The sequence below is a fragment of the Lynx canadensis genome, chromosome D1 (assembly GCF_007474595.2).
Source record: "Lynx canadensis isolate LIC74 chromosome D1, mLynCan4.pri.v2, whole genome shotgun sequence".
NCBI lineage: Eukaryota > Metazoa > Chordata > Mammalia > Carnivora > Felidae > Lynx > Lynx canadensis.
In genome coordinates, this window is record NC_044312.2 from 200883 (window position 1) to 220864 (window position 19982).

General features: G+C 39.6%; 1 protein-coding gene across 8 annotated transcripts in view; it reads right to left on the bottom strand.

Annotated features, from left to right (window-relative positions):
* Positions 1 to 579: 579 nt before the first annotated feature.
* The window catches only part of TRPC6 (transient receptor potential cation channel subfamily C member 6), a 129273-nt gene continuing 109870 nt past the window's right edge, over positions 580 to 19982 (bottom strand). For 6 of the 8 annotated variants that reach the window (XM_030331421.1, XM_030331422.1, XM_030331419.1 and 3 more), the window contains 6 exons: positions 19764 to 19967; positions 17657 to 17731; positions 15443 to 15598; positions 11618 to 11701; positions 3421 to 3496; positions 580 to 2664 (listed from right to left, as the gene is read on the bottom strand). In XM_030331421.1, the coding sequence (XP_030187281.1) occupies positions 2513 to 2664; positions 3421 to 3496; positions 11618 to 11701; positions 15443 to 15598; positions 17657 to 17731; positions 19764 to 19967 (747 nt within the window). In that variant the 3' untranslated portion in view covers positions 580 to 2512. The remainder of the gene's footprint in view (positions 2665 to 3420; positions 3497 to 11617; positions 11702 to 15442; positions 15599 to 17656; positions 17732 to 19763; positions 19968 to 19982) is intronic. The other 2 variants (XM_030331420.1, XM_030331423.1) reach the window with 2 other exon arrangements.

Consider the following 19982-nt stretch of genomic DNA (forward strand, 5'->3'; position numbering starts at 1 on the left):
GCTCTGGCACCTATTCTATATTTAAGTTACTTAGTTTCTAAAAGCCTCAGTTTTCTCATTTCTAAAACAAGGGTATTAATAGTGTTTACCTCATACAGTTGTTATCAGCATAAAGTTAGATTAAATTCAATAATGCATGGAAAGCACTTATCATGTGCCTGCACACAGTAGAGACTCAGGAAACCTTTCTTGTAGTTGTGTGCTTCTTATACTCCTGTTTCTTTACTGGGCTGTAAGCTCTTTGAGGTCAGACATTCATTTTTCACTTTTGGTCCCTAGCAAAGTTTTAAGCAGACAGTAGATTCTGGTCACCCATTTGATATACGTAGTAAAACCATACTGAATTTGTGTTAATTCTCAGTTTCAGAGTAATGCAAATAGCAGAGTAAAACGAGGCAGTGGGACTTCATTTTGTTCACTGGTAGTAGGTCTGCTATGAGGTGTGACTGTGGCTTGGCCTCCAGGAAGCAGCTGTATGGTCAGAGTCAGACATCACTGTGCTGCCCTCCTTACAAGCGTCCAGAAAGCACCGAATTTGAGCACAGAAATATGACCGAGAGAACAGGATGAACAAATACATTTAATCTGATTAATCATTTTATTTTTATATGTTAGGCTGACTACAACAGGAATACAAGAGTTAAAGCCAATGGCCTTGACACTTGTGCAGGATAGTCATGCTTATGGCCATCCTCTGACAATATGCCTTTAATTAAGCTCTTGTTGGAATTTTTGAAAACCTTTCTTAAAACGTGGTTGGTTTCTTTTCATGTTCCAATTGAAAGGAAATTGGAAGAGGTGCCAATTTCGTTGTACTCTGAGGAAATCTACTGACTTCAGGACATATTAGTTTTGCACAGTCACAGAGGTAGCACTTGATGACTGAGAAAGCCACAGGCATCCCTGTTGCAGGTCCCAAAACTTTCATCTTGTCAGGTCAACCCGACTTAAAAGACACTGAGTAGTGGGAGTATCTTTTCTAGATTCTTTGGAGTCAAGCCCATTTGCTGTCACAGAGCACCCCTTGGCATAGAGGCCAATCTCCTTCATGGCACAACACAAAGCTTTGTGGATGTTAGGTTATTTTAACTTGCTAATAGTGCATTTGCTATGAGGCTGATTTTTACAACTTCTGGCTCAAATACTGTCACAAAACATTTGAAAGCCTACCTTTTCTGTATTACTAAATAACTTCTCAGTAAATGATACCCACAAATACAAAATCACTGAGTGCAAATTTCAGTTGCATTTTGTGATCTGGTTACATAAAACTACTTTGACTTAAATTAACTCAAAGTTGGGGCTAACTAGATTTTTGTGACTATTTTATCTCTAAAATGAAGTTAAAAATTTGCATTTGAAACCTCTCTTTACTGAATTTAAAGAAACGTTTCCAGTTAATACCCAGCATCATTTAAATGTTGGTAGTCTGTGTAGTTGAAAAGATGAACCTTCACCTCTCTCTTTTAATCGTTGTAGATATTGCTTCACATCGTAAGAGCAGCCTACGTGGATGCCTACAAACGCACATCCCTGCTTCATATATTTTGAGAGAGGGTAGAACATACTGAGAATAAAGGTAAGTATTTGCAAGTTCCCTCCACAGTTTCCTCTATACTCAATGCCAAATGTGGGATTTACCTGTAAATGTCTCAAAAAGAGCACAACATTATGCTATAATTGGACCAAATAATCATAATCAGTTGTGACTTTGATACTTCTCCAATAAAGGATTCATTATTTGGACAATAATTTTTCAGTCACAGTAAACATCAAAAGATAAAGAGGTTTTGAGAGTCCATATTGGCTACAAAAGAAAACAGGACAAGCATTTCATACACACTTTTCTATGTGCACTCGCGTGTGTATGCATATGCACATGCACATGCACATACACACACAAACTAAACCATGTTCCCAGGGCTCAGTAGAGGAAGCACTTTTTCACTGTTAAGTGTAACGTTTCCAAAGAGGTGAACTGGCAAATTTAGGAAAGATTTAACCCAATTTTGCACAGATATTACCAATCATATCCTGTGAGGGCTTAGAGCAGATGATTAAATGGCATTTTCCAAACAGCTACAGATTATCTGTCCCTAGATTTCAGGGCTGGAAGTCACCATCAGGGGATCCATAAGGCAGGCAAGCAGTTACCTGAAATCACCTTCAAGGTAAAGACCACACGGAGAGTGTGCTGTGTCAGCCTCCTACCAGCCAAGACAATCCCCAGGCAGACACTAGATAGCAATCACAGCATCACGATTGTTATGCTCAAGAAAACATCAAATGGTTGGGCATAATTTTCACCATAATCCACAAACTTTAGCCTGAACAATGAAATTTAATCACCAAAAATATTAAATATTAGGGTTTCAGATAATGGAATTTCCCAAGTTATCTTTGGACATTTTCTTGTTTAAAAGATGGTCACAATGGCACTTAAAAAATAAACTGGAAAATAATATGGCTTCAAGTAGACAAATAAATAGGATTTTTAATGGACATCTGTGCATTATCTATTGCCTTCCTCTTGCTTTGGTTCCGTTGATAATTTCTCCCCAAGTTTTCTAATAAGTTCTGCGAGGTCTTCTGAATTCTGAGTTTTCTCTTCAAGGAGCTCATAGCGGAGGCTTGAGATGTCCTGTTTAATTTCCTTCAGTTCCCCTTTAAAAAACAAGAGAGATAGGAAGTCAACTATAAATGTATAATGCAGAGAAACTAGTGATTCTGGAACAGAATGAAATCAGTCAGTTCCACACACATCTGTAGTTTGAATCCTTTCAAAGGAAAAAACTTCCTAAGGGGGCAGGTTTCAATTTTCTCAGCTAAAGCTTTTGGTTAATGAAAAGGTTATAGAGAAAAAATGATAACAAAAGTCCCAAGGAAATTGGAAGAGGTGCCAACTCCGTTGGACTCTGAGGAAATCTGCTGACTTGAGGACCTATTAGTTTTGAACAGTCACAGGGGTAGCACTTGATGGTAGTGCCTTCTACTGAGAAAGCCACAGTCATTACTGTTGCAGGTCCCAAAACTTACATCTTGTCAGGTCAACCCAACTTAAAAGACACTGAGGAATCTGAGTATCTTTACTAGATTCTCTAGTAAAAAAGAAACATTCATGGCAAATGTTTGCAGGATTGGGGGCAAGAGCCTTTTACTTTTCCCAACCACTTCCTCATCCCTGCAAGCCACTCCCCAAAAGCAACAGTTACTTATGTCGCAAGTGACACCTGCCCCAACTCTGGAAAAACAGCCTATTTTCCGACACTATTTAGTAGCGCTGACGGTTGGTGAGACCCTCCCTCTCTTCCCTAGGAGGCTCATCCTCCCCAAACCGCTCTCTCCAGCTTTCCTCCAGCTCTACATCAGGGCTGCACCCACACTCAGGCTCAGGGGCCGGCTGGTCCCTGTTCAGCTCACCTTCATTCACGTCGTCACTCTCCCGGTCTATCTGGGCTTGTAAGACGTATCTTTTAATGAGCCTCTTCATAATTTTCTAGACAAAGGAGAAACCCAGCTCAGTTTTATGTTTATGACAAATCTTTCATTTGGAATAACTGTCTGGGTCTTTCCCCTGCAAGGACCTTAGAAGTAATGCTAGCAAAGACTAAGAGGATTTATCTGGCATGGAATGCACACTATTGGCAAATTATTACAGCAATTTTTACATTACCAGAGCTAATGACTCACAAGTTAATTCTTGAGAAAAGAATAGGCTTAGAAAACACATCTACCCCTTGATGTTTACTGCTTATATTTTACTTGCAAAGTAGTAGAGCAAAACAATGCCTTTCATTTGAGGAGGTTGACGGTGTGTATAGTGCTGGATGTGGAAATGGCAAATTAAGCAAACATACACTCATTTATGTTTTGACCTCCCTTACCAAGAAAGGTAGTTTTGATTTTATACTTGCTAATAATTCAGAAACGTCTAGTTTCTTTTTTTTTTAGTGCATTACTTCTATTTTTTAAAATTTACATTAACATATAGTGCAATAATGATTTCAGGAGTAGAATGCAGTGATTCACTCCCTACATATAACCCCCAGTGTTCATCGCAACAAGTGTCTTCCTTAATGCCCTTTGCCCATTTAGCCCTTCCCCCACCCATGATCCCTCCAGTAACCCTCAGTTTGTTCCCTATATTTAAGAGTCTCTTATGTTTTTCCCCTTCCCCGTTTTTATATTAGTTTCCCTTCCCTTATGTTCATCTGTTTTGTATCTTAAAGTCCTCATATGAGTGAAGTCATATTTGTCTTTCTCTAATTTTGCTTAGAGTAATACATTATAGTTCCATCCACATCTTCGCAAATGGCAAGATTTCATTATTTTTGATTGCTGAGTAATATTCCAGTGTGTGTGTGTGTGTGTGTGTGTGTGTGTGTGTGTGTGTATACACACACACTCCACATCTTCTTTATCCATTCATCTGTCAATGGACATTTGGGCTCTTTCCATAGTTTGTCTCTTGTCCATAGCACTGCGATAAACATTAGAGTATATGTACCCCTTCAAAACAGCATACCTATATCATTTGGATAAATACCTAGTAGCGCAATTGCTGGGTCTTAGGGTAGTTCTATTTTTTAATTTTTTGAGGAACCTCCGTAATGTCTTCCAGAGTGGCTGTACCAGTTTGCATTCCCACCAGGAGTGCAAAAGGGTTTCTCTTCTTCCACATCCTCGCCAACATCCATTGTTGCCTGAGTTGTTAATTTTAACCATTCTAACAGGTGTGAGGTGGTATCTCATTGTGGTTTTGATTTGTTTTCCCTGATGATGAGTGATGTTGAAGATTTTTTCATGTGTCTGTTTGCCATCTGGATGTCTTCTTTAGAAAAGTGCCTATTCATGTCTTTTGCACATTTCTTCACGGGATTATTTGGTTTTTGGGTGTTGAGTTTGATAAGTTCTTTATAGATTTTGGATACTAATCCTTTATCTGATATGTCATTTGCAAATAACTTCTCCCATTCCATTGGTTGCCTTTTAGTTTTGCTGATTGTTTCCTTTGCTGTGCAGAAGCTTTTTGTTTTGATGAGGTCCCAGTAGTTCATTTTTGCTTTTGTTTCCCTTGCATCCAGAGATATGTTGAGTAAGAAGTTGCTGTGGCCAAGGTCAAAGAGGTTTTTTCCTGATTTCTCCTCTAGGATTTTGACGGCTTCCTGTCTTATGTTTAGGTCTTTCATCCATTTTGAGTTTATTTTTGTGTATGGTGTAAGAAAGTGGTCCAGGTTCATTCTTATGCATGTCAGTGTCCAGTTTTCCCAGCACCATTTTTAAAGATACTGTCTTTATTCCATTAGATATTCTTTCCTGCTCCATCAAAGATTAGTTGGCTATATGTTTGCAGGTCCATTTCTGGGTTCTCTACTCTGTTCCACTGATCTATGTGTCCGTTTTTGTGCCAGTACCATACTGTCTTTATGATTACAGATTTGTAATACATTTTGAAGTCTGGAATTGTGATGCCTCCAGCTTTGGTTTTCTTTTTCAGAACTGCTTTAGCTATTCAGGGTCTTTTCTGGTTCCATACAAATTTTAGGATTGTTTGTCGTAGCTCTGTAAAGGATGCTGGTGTTATTCTTATAGGGATTGCTTTGGGTACTATTGACATTTTAGCAATATTTGTTTCTCCAATCCATGAACATGGAATATTGCCCCCCTTTTTTTGGTGTCTTCTTCAGTTTCTCTCATAAACTTTTTATAGTTTTCGGTGTATAGATTTTTCACCTCTTCGGTTAGCTTTATTCCTAGGTATTTTATGTTTTGTGGTACAATTATAAATGGTACTGATTCCTTGATTTCTCTATCTGCTGCTTCATTATGGGGGTATCGAAATGCAACCAATTTCTGTGCATTGATTGTAAATCCTGTGACTTTGCTGAATTCATAGATCAGCTTTAGACGTTTTTGGTTGAAATCTTTTGGGTTTTCCATACAGAGTATCATGTCATCTGAGAAAAGTCGAAGTTTGACTTCCTCCTGGCTGATTTGGATGACTTTTATATCTTTGTGTTGTCAGATTGCTGAGGCTAGGACTTCCAACTATGTTAAAAAACAGTGGTGAAAGTGGACACCCCTGTCATGTTCCTGACCTTGGGGGAAAGTTCTGTTTTTCTGCATTAAGGATATTAGCTGTGGGTCTTTTGTATATGGCCTTTATGATCTTGAGGTCTGATCCTTCCATCCCTATGTTCTTGAGGGTTTTTATCAAGAAATGATGCTGTATTCTGTCAAATGCTTATTCTGCATCTATTGAGAGGATCGTGTGGTTTTTATTCTTTCTTTTATTGATGTGATGCACCACATTGATTGTTTTGCGGATATTGACTCAGCCCTGTACTGGATTCAACAATACATTAAAAGAATCATTCACCACGATCCCACTTGAATAAGTTTGGAAGTTTTCCTTCCATTTCCAGTTTTTGGAACAGCTTCCAAAAGTAGGTGTTAACTCTTCTTTAAATGTTTGGTAGAATTCCCCTGGAAAGCCATCCAGCCCTAGACTCTTGTTTGTTGGGAGATTTTGGATTACTAATTCGATTTCTTTACTGGTTATGGGTCTGTTCAAATTTCCTATTTCTTCCGGTTTCAGTTTTGGTATTTTATATGTTTCTAGGGATTTGTCCATTTCTTTCAGATTGCCCAATTTATTGGCATATAATTGTTCATAATATTCTCTTATTATTGGTTTCATTTCTGCTGTGTTGGTTGTGATCTCTCCTCTTTCATTCTTGATTTTATTTATTTGGGTCCTTTCCTTTTTCTTTTTGATTCAACTGGCTAATGGTTTATCAATTTTGTTAATTCTTTCCAAGAACCAGATCTTGGTTTCATTGATCTGCTCTACTGTTTTGTTGTTGTTGTTGTTGTTGTTGTTGTTGTTGTTGTTGTTGGTTTCGACAGCATTGACTTCTGCTCTAATCTTTATTATTTCCCATATTCTGCTTGTTTGGGGTTTTATTTGCTGTTCTTTTTCCAGGTCTTTAAGGTGTATGTTAGGTTGTGTATCTGAGACCTTTCTTCCTTCTTTAGGAATGCCTGGATTGCTATATACTTCCCTCTTATGACTGCTTTCTCTGCATCCCAGAGGTTTTGGGCCGTCATGTTATTTTAATTGGCTTCCATGTACTTTTTAATTTCCTCTTTAACTTCTTGGTTAACCCATTCCTTATTTAGTAGGAAGTTCTTTAATCTCCAAGTATTCATTGTCTTTCCAATTTTTTTCTTGTAGTCGATTTTGAGTTTCATAGTGTTGTGGTCTAAAAATATGCATGGTATGATCTTGATCTTTTTGTACTTGTTGAGGCCTGATTTGTGTCCTAGTATGTGATCTATTCTGGAGAATGTTCCATGTGTACTCAAGATGAATGTGTATTCCACTGCTTTAGGATGAAATGTTCTGAATATATCTGTTAAGTCCATCTGGTCCAGTGTGTAATTCAAAGCCATTGTTTCCTTGTTGATTTTATGCTTGGATGATCTGTCCATTGTTGTAAGTGGGGTGTTGAAGTCCCCTGCTATTATGGTATTATTATCAAGGAGTTTCTTTATGTTTGTGATTGACTGATTTATATATTTGGGTTCTCTCAGGTTGTGGGCATAAATGTTTACAATTGTTAGGTCTTTTGGTGGATATACCCCTTAATTATGATATGATTCCCTTCCTCACTTCTTGTTACAGTCTTTATTTTAAAATCTAGATTGTCTGATACAAGAATGACTACTCCAGCTTTCTTTTGGCAACCATTAGCACAATAGATGTTTCTCCATCCCCTTACTTTCAATCTGAAGGTGTCTTTAGGTCTAAAGTGGATCTCTTGTAAACAGCATATAGATGGATCTTGTTTTCTTATCCATTTTGATACCCTTTGTCTTTTGATTGGAGCATTTAGTCCATTGACATTTAGAGTGAATACTGAAAGATATGAATTTATTGCCATTATGTTTCTTGTAGAGCTGGAGTTTCTGGTGGTGTTCTCTGGTCCTTTCTAGTCTTTGTTGGTTTTGGTATTTTTTGTTTTCTTTTGTTTTGTTTTGTTTTGCTTCATCTTTTCTCCCCTCAGAAAGTCCCCCTTAAAATTTCTTGCAGGACTGGTTTAGTGGTCATGAACTTCTTTAGTTTTTGTTTGTCTGGGAAACTCTTTATCTCTCCTATTTCGAATGACAGCCTTGCTGGATAAACAATTCTTGACTGTATATTTTTTCCAATTCAGCATGTTGAATATATCCTGCCACTCCTTTCTAGCCTGCCAAGTTTCTGTGGATAGGTCTGCTGTGAACCTGATCTGTCTGCCCTTGTAGGTTAAGTATTTTTTTTTTCCTTGCTGCTTTTGTAATTCTTTCCTTGTCTGTGTATTTTGTGAATTTGACCATGATATGCCTTGTTGATGGTTGGTTTTTGTTCAATCTAATGGGAGCTCTCTGCGCTTCTTGGATTTCAATGTCTTTGTCTTTCCCCAGGTTAGGAACATTTTCCATTATGGTTTGCTCACATAAGCCTTCTACCCCTTTTTCTCTCTCTTCATCTTCTGGGATTCCTATGATTTGGATGTTATTCCTTTTTAATGAGTCACGGAGTTCTCAAATTCTTGTATCATTCTTTTGCCTTAGTTTCCCTCTTTTTTCTCTACTTCATTATTTTCCACAATTTTGTCTTCTGTATTGCTGATTCACTGCTCTGCCTCATCCATCCATGCTGCCGTGGCATCCATTCAACATAGCATGTCAGTTATAGCATTTTTTTAAAATTTTTTTAAACATTTATTTATTTTTGAGACAGAGAGAGATAGAGCATGAACGGGGTGGGGTGGGTCAGAGAGAGAGGGAGACACAGAATCTGAAACAGGCTCCAGGCTCTGAGCTGTCAGCACAGAGCCCGAGGTGGGGCTCGAACCCACGAACTGCGAGATCGTGACCTGGGCTGAAGTCGGACGCTTAGCCGACTGAACCACCCAGGCGCCCCAGTTGTAGCATTTTTAATTTCATCCTGACTAGATTTTACTTCTTTCATCTCTGCAGAAAGGGATTTATGCTTTTTTCAAACCCAGCTAGTTCTTATCATCATGATTCTAAATACTAGTTCAGACATCTTGCTTATATCTGTGTTGATTAAGTCCCTGGCTGTCATTTCTTCCAGTTCTTTCTTTTGCGGTGAATTCCTTCATTTTGTCATTTTGGAAGAAGAAAATGAATTAGTAAAATAAAAAATAAAATTATAAAGTTAAAAACAACACAAAAAATTAAATAAAGGGAGCTAGATCCTAGATATGTTTTGAGTTGGTTTTGAAAGAAACTTGATAGAATAGAGAAAAAAGGGAAAGAAAAAAGGTAAGAACAAATTTTAAAATGTTTAAAAATTATACAATAAAATAAAATGAAACGAATTTAAAATAGAATTAAAAATAGAATTTAAAATTTTACAAAAAAGAAAAAGTGTAGTAAAAATATTTTTAAAAGTCTTAAACTGAAAAAAAAAAATAAATTTTTCTCTTTCTGTATCCAAGAATAAGAAAAGAAAAAAACAAAAAAAAGAATAGATGGACCAGAGAACATAACGAAATCCAAAATAAATTACATCCAGTTTTCCCTAAAAATCTAACTAGGATGCACTTTATAGTCTGTGTAGTAAGCAGGCGGAGAGACTTGTGGTGGTCCTCTAGGGCATGTTCTTGGAAGGCGCAATTGGGTAGGGCTTGGTGTAACAGCTCCGTTCTCCACTAGGTGGTGCTGCTTAGCTTAATGGGGTGTATAGGTGTGGTGTGCATGTGTGTTTATGCACAGGTGTGGGAGAGGTAAAAATGGCATCGCCCAGCTTCACAGTCTCTAGCACCAGAATTCTATGCTCTCACTCAGTGGCCATCAAGCACCCCTCCTTTGTCTCTGGCTTCTGTCTGCTCCCTGCTTCTACACTGTGTCCAAGCTGTCAGCCTGCCAGGCACCTCTCTCCCAAATTTTATCTCAGATGGGGCTGTGTTTCCAAACCCCTCACTTCTGAGAGCCCTACAGCTTGGACCCCCTCCAACATTCTGAGGGAGGGTCTCACCGGGCAATGGCCAGGTGCTAGCTTGCCCCAGGTAACATCAGTGTGGCAGCGCTCTTGCAGAGGTTCAGAGAATGTGGCTGGGTGCCTGCTTGCCCCAGGAAAAGTTCATGTGCTCACACGGCAGCAGAGGCTCAGAGATTATGGCAAAACACAACACACAGCTAGCACCAGGTTTAACCATGCCCTGGCATCTTTGTTCCAATACCAGAAAACATGGCTGTTCTCTGGGGTCCACTGGGACCTTTTCCTATGGGGAGGTTGTATGGCCTCCACCAAATGCCCTCCTAGCAGAGGAACGGCTTCTCCCCTGCGGCCCATGGACCCCTCAGACCTCACTGTATGCTCCTAGGGATTCAGAGCTCTGTCAGAACTCCCTATCAGAGCTCTGCCAGGTATTGAGCTGAGGAGTTTCCAACTCTGTGTTCCCCTGTTTATACAGTCCTAGTGGTACTGAAACCCTCTTCTTTCTCCTTTCTCCCTTTTCTGTTCAATCCATTGTGGGTGTTTTCACTCTTTCTCTTTCTCTCCATCTACTTTCAGGGGGAGTGCTCTTCCTATACTATACCGCCTGTCTCTGTCCTCTCTCTGCAAACAAAAACAGCTCCCTACCCTTCACAGCTTCTCTCTCCCCCAGTTCACCTCTCTGTGCCATGTACATGCTGAGTTCTGTGGTTCAAGTTAAGCAGATTGTTTTGTTAATCCTAACATCAATTTTCCAGGTGTGAAAAATGGGTTGTGCTGATCTAACTGCATTTCAGGGATGAGAGAAGCCGAGAACTTCCAGGCTCCTCCACCATCTTGCCCCTCCCAGTGCACTGGAATGTCTAGTTTCAATGTAACAAAGTTTTCCCCCATCTGGGCTTCAACCATGAGAATGTTGGAAATGCAGGAGGTTCAGTACCATGTGCAGGAAGTCCTGGGTGGATGTATAGTTAAACCAAATCTAACTCTCTAAACCCCAAATTAAATGGTGGACAGTAAAATTCCACTTTTAAGAACTCATTCTAAGGATGTAACTGGGTGCATGGACAATGTTCATAGTAGTACTACTTACAATAGTAGAAAAAAACCATTAAAGTTCCATCAATAGGAAATTATTTTAATTATCATATATTTGTACAAAGAGTACCATACATCCATTAAAATTAATATAAATATATGTTTTGTGAAGTGAAAAACTGTTAGCCATTATTTAAGTACTATTAACTCCTTTATATATTATATATACAGTTAGTCTTTAAATCTCAGTAGTGGGTTTTGAGGTACACTTTATTCTCTCCTGTATGTTTTTTTGTGAGGATAGACTTTTTACAATGAACATATAAGCCTTTTACAATGAACATGTAGACTCTAAGCTCTGGGATGCCAAGACTTCATCTATTTTATTTACTTATGTATCTCCAGTCCTTAGAAAGTATAGGCACATATTTGTTGAATTCATGTATTTTGATATTGAGAAAAACAACATAATAGTTCATTTTCACTTAAAGAATCACATAGTTTGGGATTTTAAATATTACAAATAACTAGTCTTAGTTTTCTAAAAAAAAAAAAAAAAATCATGCTTACCTGATACTTTCCTGGAGGATTATTGAAACTATTTAACTGGAAATCTTGTGAGCTCCTTATACTTGATTGTTTACTATGCCCAAGCTGTAATTTGAAAAGAATCAAAAATTCTTATTTTTCTTCTAAATAATGTAATGATATTTATTAGTTACATATAGGAATTTATAAGTTACATATGTAAATTTTTCATTTAATTTGCTTTATAGTCTATCTTCCAAGACAAACCAGAGGCACCTGAGGGGTGCTGGATCTCTCAATGGTTATTCAAGGTTGTCTGAGGACTTTCATAGACTTCGTGGCTATCAGTCATGTAGTCATGACAGTCATGCTTTAACATTCTCACAGGCACATCTCTGATAGAGGAGGAGGCAAACAAGTTGGGGAAGTGATGGTGGTGATCTAAGAAGTCCTCTGTTAAGGGAGCAATAGGCCAGCATCCATGAGCACAACACCCACACTTGTAGGTGGGTGCCTGAAGTAACACAAGGATAAGACTTTGTTGTGAGACAGAGTTCAGGGGCCAATAAAAAACAAATTAATGCATTTGAATTTTAGGATCTACGTAGTATCACATTTGGGCAGTACTTTTGAAACCATATATTTGCTTGAACAGGCAAATAAAAAAGATCTAAAACAATCTGCAATTAAGGTGGTAAAGTACTGTATACACACGCTAATAGGACACCTGGGTGGCTCAAGCTGTTAAGCGTACAAGTTCATCTCAGGTCACGATCTCACGGTCCATGAGTTCGAGCCCCGCATTGGTGCTGTGCTCAAAGTTCAGAGACTGGAGCCTGCTTCAGATTCTGTGTGTCTCTCTCTCTGCCCCTGCCCCACTCATGCTCTCTCTCTCTCTCAAAAATGAATAAATGTTAAAAACTTTTTTTTAAAAAAAACATGCTAAGAAAATGATTAAAAAAACTCTTCATGGCATTCTCTAAAAGGAAAAACATGGTTTTAGAAATAAATAAGTAGGAGGACCTGAGCAAAACACATCAGCTTCACATTTGTGTTTTTGTTTTTGTTGTTGTTGTTTTTGGTGTACAACTGTTTTCCAAGGGACAAGAAACTTCAAGACCATCTTCAAAGACAGTGATGATTCATATTTCCCAATGGCATCTAAGGTGCTGTAAGTAAAGCTCATTGAGAATTAAAGTGCTTAACTTCAATGCTTTGATGCTTTAAATGGCCACACGCTGACCTAAAACAGCTATGCACACATTCATCCAGTGAACACTGGACATCGATGGAGTGCCCTCTATAGGAAGATGCTGTGCTATGGATTCTGGGTATCCAGTGAAGAACACAACAATCATTATCTTGCTAAGTTATATGCACAGGAAGAATATACTAAGGCTGATAAGACCCATAAAAACACAATATGCAATTTTGAAAATATCAGCACCCCTTTTCATGTAGCTATTTCCCCTTGTCTTTCAACCTCTCTAACAGTGTCAGCAAGATATCCGTATTCTTTCACTTTATATTAACTTTACACATAATTAAGATAAAATTATACAATTGGCCAAATGAACCAAAGAGAGGCAACTTGGATTCTCTAATAAAAGAGTGCTTGACAGCAATGTGAAGACTAAGGCTCTGCCACAACCGCTCTGGAGCAGCAGGGGAGATGCTGGAACTTTCCGCACTCTCTCCGACAATGAAGGGACTAGTCCAGTGGGTCCCTATTCTCCTTCAAGTCCTACTAATCTATGGATGTGGGAAACAAATGCAAACTTCAACATGTTTTTAACAATGTAATTTTTAGTATTTATTCTTAAAAATAGTTATTCATTTATCTTTATGATGATATGATGCTTCCTGGCTTTCAAACCATGATTTATGCTTTAAGGGCACCATTAAATGTGACGACAAGATTCAAGCCCACTTTCATCCCCCATTTTTCATGATATAGCATGGAGGGTGAGGACAGGTTCATAATCAGAGGAGGGGATCCAGACAAAGGGATCTTTGTGCATTGTGCCTTTGACTTATTTACCACCTATTCATTAATTTACAACCTCATGATTGGAAGTTATTAATTTGATGTCTCCTTCTTTCGTTAGGGGCCACTAGTACATCCAAAAAGTGTTCATGGAAATACGAAAGTGAAAAAAATATGTTTCTTTGGGATTTTTATTTTTTCGAAGACGAAGAAACCTTAACATTTGATACGTCAATCACCTCCAGTTAAGGCAGCTCAGGACACTACATGCCTATAGGGGCGGGGGGGGGGGAGGGATTTAATAATATATCAACATCACCCAGGCCTTCGTTCATTCACTCATTTCTATTTTAAGGGCTTTGCGTGTGCTGTTCCCAGTTCTTGAAATGCTCTTTTCCTGACTGGCTTACTTGCTCTGCCTCATCTTCTGGGTTTTAGCTTAAAACGTAAGCTCCGCAGAGAGGTTTTCCTGCCCACCTTACGAAAAATAGATCTGGAGCCAGCCAGGTCACTTGACACTTACTTTATTCACTGGCTTGGTTACATGTTTATCTACATCCTGCTGGGCTCTATGGAAGGAGAGATTTTGTTTAGCTCACCTCACTGTCCCTGGGGCCAGAACTGCTGGCAGATGGCAAGTGCTCAGAAAGCACTGGTTGGTGAAATAAAGGAAGGAAAAAGTGCTTCTGGGTCACTGATGGGGTTCACTGGCTGCTAGACACCTTGCTATAGAGAACATGTTCAGTCGAGGTTTGTGAACCAGTTGGCTGCAGCTCAACATAGATGGTAAAGGTACATGTAAACTGTAAAGAACTGAACTGAAGGCATGGGGCTGACGCTGTACCAACGAACACACCGGATGGCACAGAAGAGGTAACAGTGGCAGGTATGTCAGAAAATGGCATTCTGTTCACTTGAGAATGTGTGTGATTACAGATTGTCCAGACTGTAGATCTTGAAGCGTCAATGGCCACAGCTTCTGTGTATTCGTAACATTTCAGTACAACACACAGCACTCCCACCACTTCATGCTCTCAATAGGTGGAGTCCAAAGATTCTTCATTCCAACAGTTATCGACACTTTGGGCTGGGTAAGTCTTTATTGTGTGGGGCTTCCTGTGCATTGTAGAATGTTTAGCAGGATCCCTGCCCTCTACCTACTAGATGCCAATAACAGCTCCCCTGTCCGGTTGTGACAACCAAAATGTCTCCAGGTATTACAAATGTACCCTGAGGTGCCGGTAGTGGGGGCAGGGGATGGATCACCCCTGGTTGGGAACCACTGGTATAGTTGAATGGTATATGGCTAAACAGTTATGAATTCACATGGACCACTTTTATGTGACTAGTTCTTCTCTAAATCTGAAATATAAACTTGGATACAAATATAACAAAAAATTCTAATCAGTTTCTGATACATAATAGTCATATAATAAATACTTGTTACAATCATATGAAAGACAGGGAATGTAAGGATAAATTTACTCAATGGTGCAAAGAAGCACTATTACCACTTGGTGGCAGAAAATTCTAATGTAGAACTAAGTGTTCCCATGGCCAGCTATTCAAGCAGGCTAGAAAGTCAGGGGGATTCAACCGGCCAAATGAATAGTATTTAAACCTTAGGGATGTGGATATCTACAAATGGTAGTGATGTGTGAAATGCAACGGGAGTGGCAGCAGGAAGAGCTGGTTTAAGCTTTGTTCCTGACTCATGTGAAAATACACTGATTCTGAATGAGCTACCGTCTATCTTTGTTTTTATACCACATCTCCTGCATTCTTTATGTTTTCTCTTGTTCATTTCCTAGTAATTATTTTGATATTAGCATTTAGAGTAAAGCCAGGAACAGAGCAATGAGCTAAAAATGTATAGATACCATGTTCAGTCCACAGGGATGCAGACATGAAATGCACCACGTGGGGGCAGTGCTTATAAGCGCTTGCTTTGGAATCAAGTAGATCTGAATTTGAATTCTGGCTGTTGTTTGAAATGAGACTGGGCAGGTTACTTCAGCTCTACGGTCCTCGGGTTTCTAATGCATGAAATAGGGGAAATAATATTACCTACCTGCTAGAGGTGGTGTAAGAATCAAACAGGAAGGCTGTGGGATACACCGCTGGACATACAGTAGATGCTCTACAAGTGTCAGCAGCTATTACTGTTGTACAGAAGGATAAATATCTACTATGTGGATTTAGTCCTATTTCATGTTTCTTTTCCTTTATTTTTATTTTTAGTGTTTATTTTTCTTTGAGAGAGACAGAGACAGAGACAGAGAAGAGCACGGGCATGGGAGAGGCAGAGAGAGAGGGAGACCCAGAATCCAAAGCAGGCTCCAGGCTCCCAGCTGTCAGCACAGAGCCCAACATGGGGCTCGAACTCACGCACTGAGAGATCATGACCCGAGTTGAAGTCGGAGGCTCAAGCGACTGAGCCACCCAGACACCCCTCATGTTTCATTTTAATCTAGTCTAGTCTACTCTGCTGAATATTACTGTTCACTGATGTGTCCATGACAAAGCCATTCAGGGAATGAAATATTCTGTGATTCCCATGATTCCCACACCCAGATGGGCCTTAGAATATCCTAAGGCCTAACTAAAGTACACACTTCCACACCCCAATGCCAGAAATTTTAATTCAATATGCCTGGAGAAAAGGATCGGGAATTTGCACAAAATCAACATATATCAGTTATATGTGACTAATAACAAAAAGAATCTGCACATGTCACTCAACCCAGTGCCAAACAGACAGAAAATGCTAAAATGACATCTATTGCATAGGACGCCAGAGCCTGTCTGCAACTGACAACTTGAAAGTGATCCCTCCTGGAGCTCGAAGAGAGCGGTTATTCAGGAAGTTACCAGCGTCTTCAGGTTTATGCATCATACAGTGTGGCAGAGATGGGACTTGAGTTATGCTGGCCTCTCAGAATTTATCTGAAAAGCTAATGCTAGCAGCCAATTCAGGGACCTTCAGAGCTAAAGGATATAACCAAAGATAATAAATAGGTCTTCTCACTTTGTTTCAAAAAGTATTTTTATGTGGCTCATTCCACTGATTTCTATGGTGCACCCAGAGCACGTGTGGAGGTGATGTTGGTGGAACCTATCCACTTTTGTCCTCAGGGAGTCAGAAGATCTGAGTGAAATGGAAACTTAAGCGTTGTTTTGGAAGTAGACTTCATGAAAAGGAGAGCAAATGTTGCACAAATTGGTAAGAAAGAAGGAACCGTGAGAGTTTTTCTTAGTCCCTATCAGGGCCAAGCACATTCCAGTGGAAACCCACTTCAGTAACAATAGGCAAACTTGACTGGAAATATAAACGTGTGCTGTAAAAGCACTCTCCCAGGAGTGTAGCTAATGTATCAAGCAAAAGCAAGCTGTGGGCGTCAGTTCTGTTCATCACAAGCTTACATGGCAAGGAAAAGTAAAGGAGACGGCTGCATTATGTCAGTCCTCTAGGAACCAAATGCCAAGACACAGTAAGAAGTAGGAGTTGTGCTCAGAATCATGCCTGTGACAGGTAACAGGGAGTAGGAGCAGGGGGTAGAAAACGGTCTTAGACTGTGGGGCTTGGCTCACCGTGAAAGAGGGAAAGGTAAAAAGACCAAAAAAGTCAGCCAGCCTGACTGGGAGCTCCAGCACCAACTGCTCCGAGGCAACCCTGCCCTGGTGAAGAAAATGACCGACAGGTAGAGAGGCTCTGCTGGATGTGTGTATGCCCACCCCCACCCCACACTGCTCAAGGGCAGTGAATGAGATCTCCGTTGGGTCCTGGACGCTCCTCTATCAGTTTAATTTTTCCTGCTTTACATCACTATCCCTGTATTTCATTACCCACAAGTACCCAAACATATATGCTTAATATCTGTCTTAAAGACATACACAGTTCTTTCTTCTGATTAACTGGACATAAGCTTATTTCCGTCACTCAATAACAGATCTTTGAAGCATTATTAACACAATTAAAATCTTTAATGTATATATTACCTGTTTCTTGAAATTGCTTCTGAACATTTGTCCTTTTTTCTGAAAAGATAAGCCTGGACACACATATGACTTCATGTTTTCAAATATGAGCTTACCTGTTTTTTGTCAAGGGATAATTTTGAAAGGTCTTCATGACTTCCCCAAATTCCAAATTTCTTTTCTTCATTTCTCTTTTAAAAATAGATAGTAAGATGAGTACAATTGCTAATTCTTCATTTAGAATTACAAAAACAATTTCATTCTTTATTCCATATCTTAAAAGCCATCTGGTCTGATTCTGTAGCAAGTTTCAAGAAGAGAAACGTTCTTATTGGGTGCTTCCCATTGGTGAGAACAATGAATTCTCTCAGGTTGCTCTTCCATCAGAACTGTAAACTCCATTAATTAATGTAAGTAAAGGAGTATTAAGTAAAGGGAGGGACATTCCTGCCATCAACCCACTGAGTTCTAGAAGTTAGACATCCAGAAGAGTGCTATAGATGGCCTGTTTCTCCAAAATTTCACACAGTATAGTAATAACTACATTTAAAGCAGGTTTTATAATTCTCAAGGTCCTGGGGCGCCCGGGTGGCTCAGTCGGTCAAGCGTCCTACTTCGGCTCAGGTCATGATCTCACAGCTCGTGAGTTCAAGCCCCGCATCAGGCTCTGTGCCGACAGCTCAGAGCCTGGAGCCTGCTTCAGATTCCGTGCCTCCCTCTCTCTCTGCCCAAACCCACTTGCATTCTGTCTCTGTCTCTCTCAAAAATAAATAAACATTAAAAAAATTATAATTCTCAAGGTCCTTTTATATACTCATTTGATCTTTATGACGTAGATATAATTTTTATTCCCATAGTACAGTTGAAGAAACTAAAGCTCGGAGAGTTTATTATTTATTTGAGAACCCCAAATGGTGAGTGGCAAGCAGAGCAGGAATTAGAATATTTCCTTTTCTGTCAGTGATAGAATGGCTAGAAACTTTTACGATCATTTGGCTCAACCGCCCACTCACCGTTGGAATATCTTCTATAAATTCCTAATATTGGTCATTCAGCATTTATTGATTACATGCAATGATGGGGAACTTACTACTTTGCAAGACAGCCCACTCTGTTAGACAGATATTTTCTTTGATTTTGTTAATGCTTACTTATTTTTGAGAGACAGACAGAGCGTGAATAGGTGAGGGGCAGAGAGAGAGACACACAGAATATGAAGCAGGCTCCAGGCTCCAAGCTGTCAGCACAGAGCCCAATGTGGGGCTCAAACTCACGAACCTCAAGATCATGATCTGAGCTGAAGTTGGACCCTCAGCCGACTGAGCCACCCAGGCGCCCCTGGACAGATGTTGTTGTGACAAGTTTGTTTTTAAATAGAACTACAGCTGAACTATTTGCAACTTTTGCCCATGGCATCTCTCCCTGTTTTTGAAGGGACAAAAAACAAGTATACCCCCTAGTCAAAACTGAGAGTTCTAAAGATATTCGCCTTGTTCCCCTTCAATCCTCCTTTTTTGGACGTAATCCCCAAGTCCTTCAACTCCCCATCATATGACGCCTTACGTGCACCTGTTCCCATGCTGGCCCTTCTCCTCTGAATGCATCCATCTCTCATTGCTTCTCCTGGATGTGGTTCTGCACCAGCAGAGTTCCTGCACAGGGTAACTGCCCCTCCTCCATACACAGTGGCACACAACTTTCCACACTTCTGAATATACTGCTAACCCTCATCTAAACACTGCACCTCTTCTATGTTTCTTGAGATTGCTTCCTGCATAACTGTTTCCAGTTAATACCCTAGATCTTTCTTCCTTGAACTACTTAATGCCAAGCCTAGACTCACACATTACATGTGAGTAATTGATTTCTAAGTTTTCAGTGAAGAAGGTAGAGTCTGTCAAATTCCCCCAAGCTACTGATGCTTTACCAGGCTGTGTGAACTGAACATGAGGTGGGGCTTGTGGCCACAACAGCAAAAATGGGGCCACAATAGCTCTCCTTTCAAGTACCCTCTACAGACAATGTAATACATTATTATAGTTACATTTCATGAATTTTTCCTGTATTCTTTTAAGTAGGAAATGTCCAAAGTGTTCCTCTCAAGTAGATACAAGCCAAAGGACTGTGCTCATTTGGCAATGATCGGACGTGTCATCATGGAACACTTCTTTTAAATGATCCTAGCATTTAAAAACATAATTTTAAATTATCAAGTCAAATTACCTTGTTCATCTCTGCATCCTCCTGGAAACCTTTTTTATGGGTCTGGAACATCTCAGAAATCCATTTTTTAAGCCTCAGTAAGAGATAAAACAGGGACTTTGGACTTGGCACCAGGTTGAAGGGAACAGGTAATGTTCTCCCCTCTTCAAAGTAGGAAAACCAAAGCTTGGCCCTTGCAAATTTCCACTCGACATCAGCATCGTCCTGTGCAAACACACA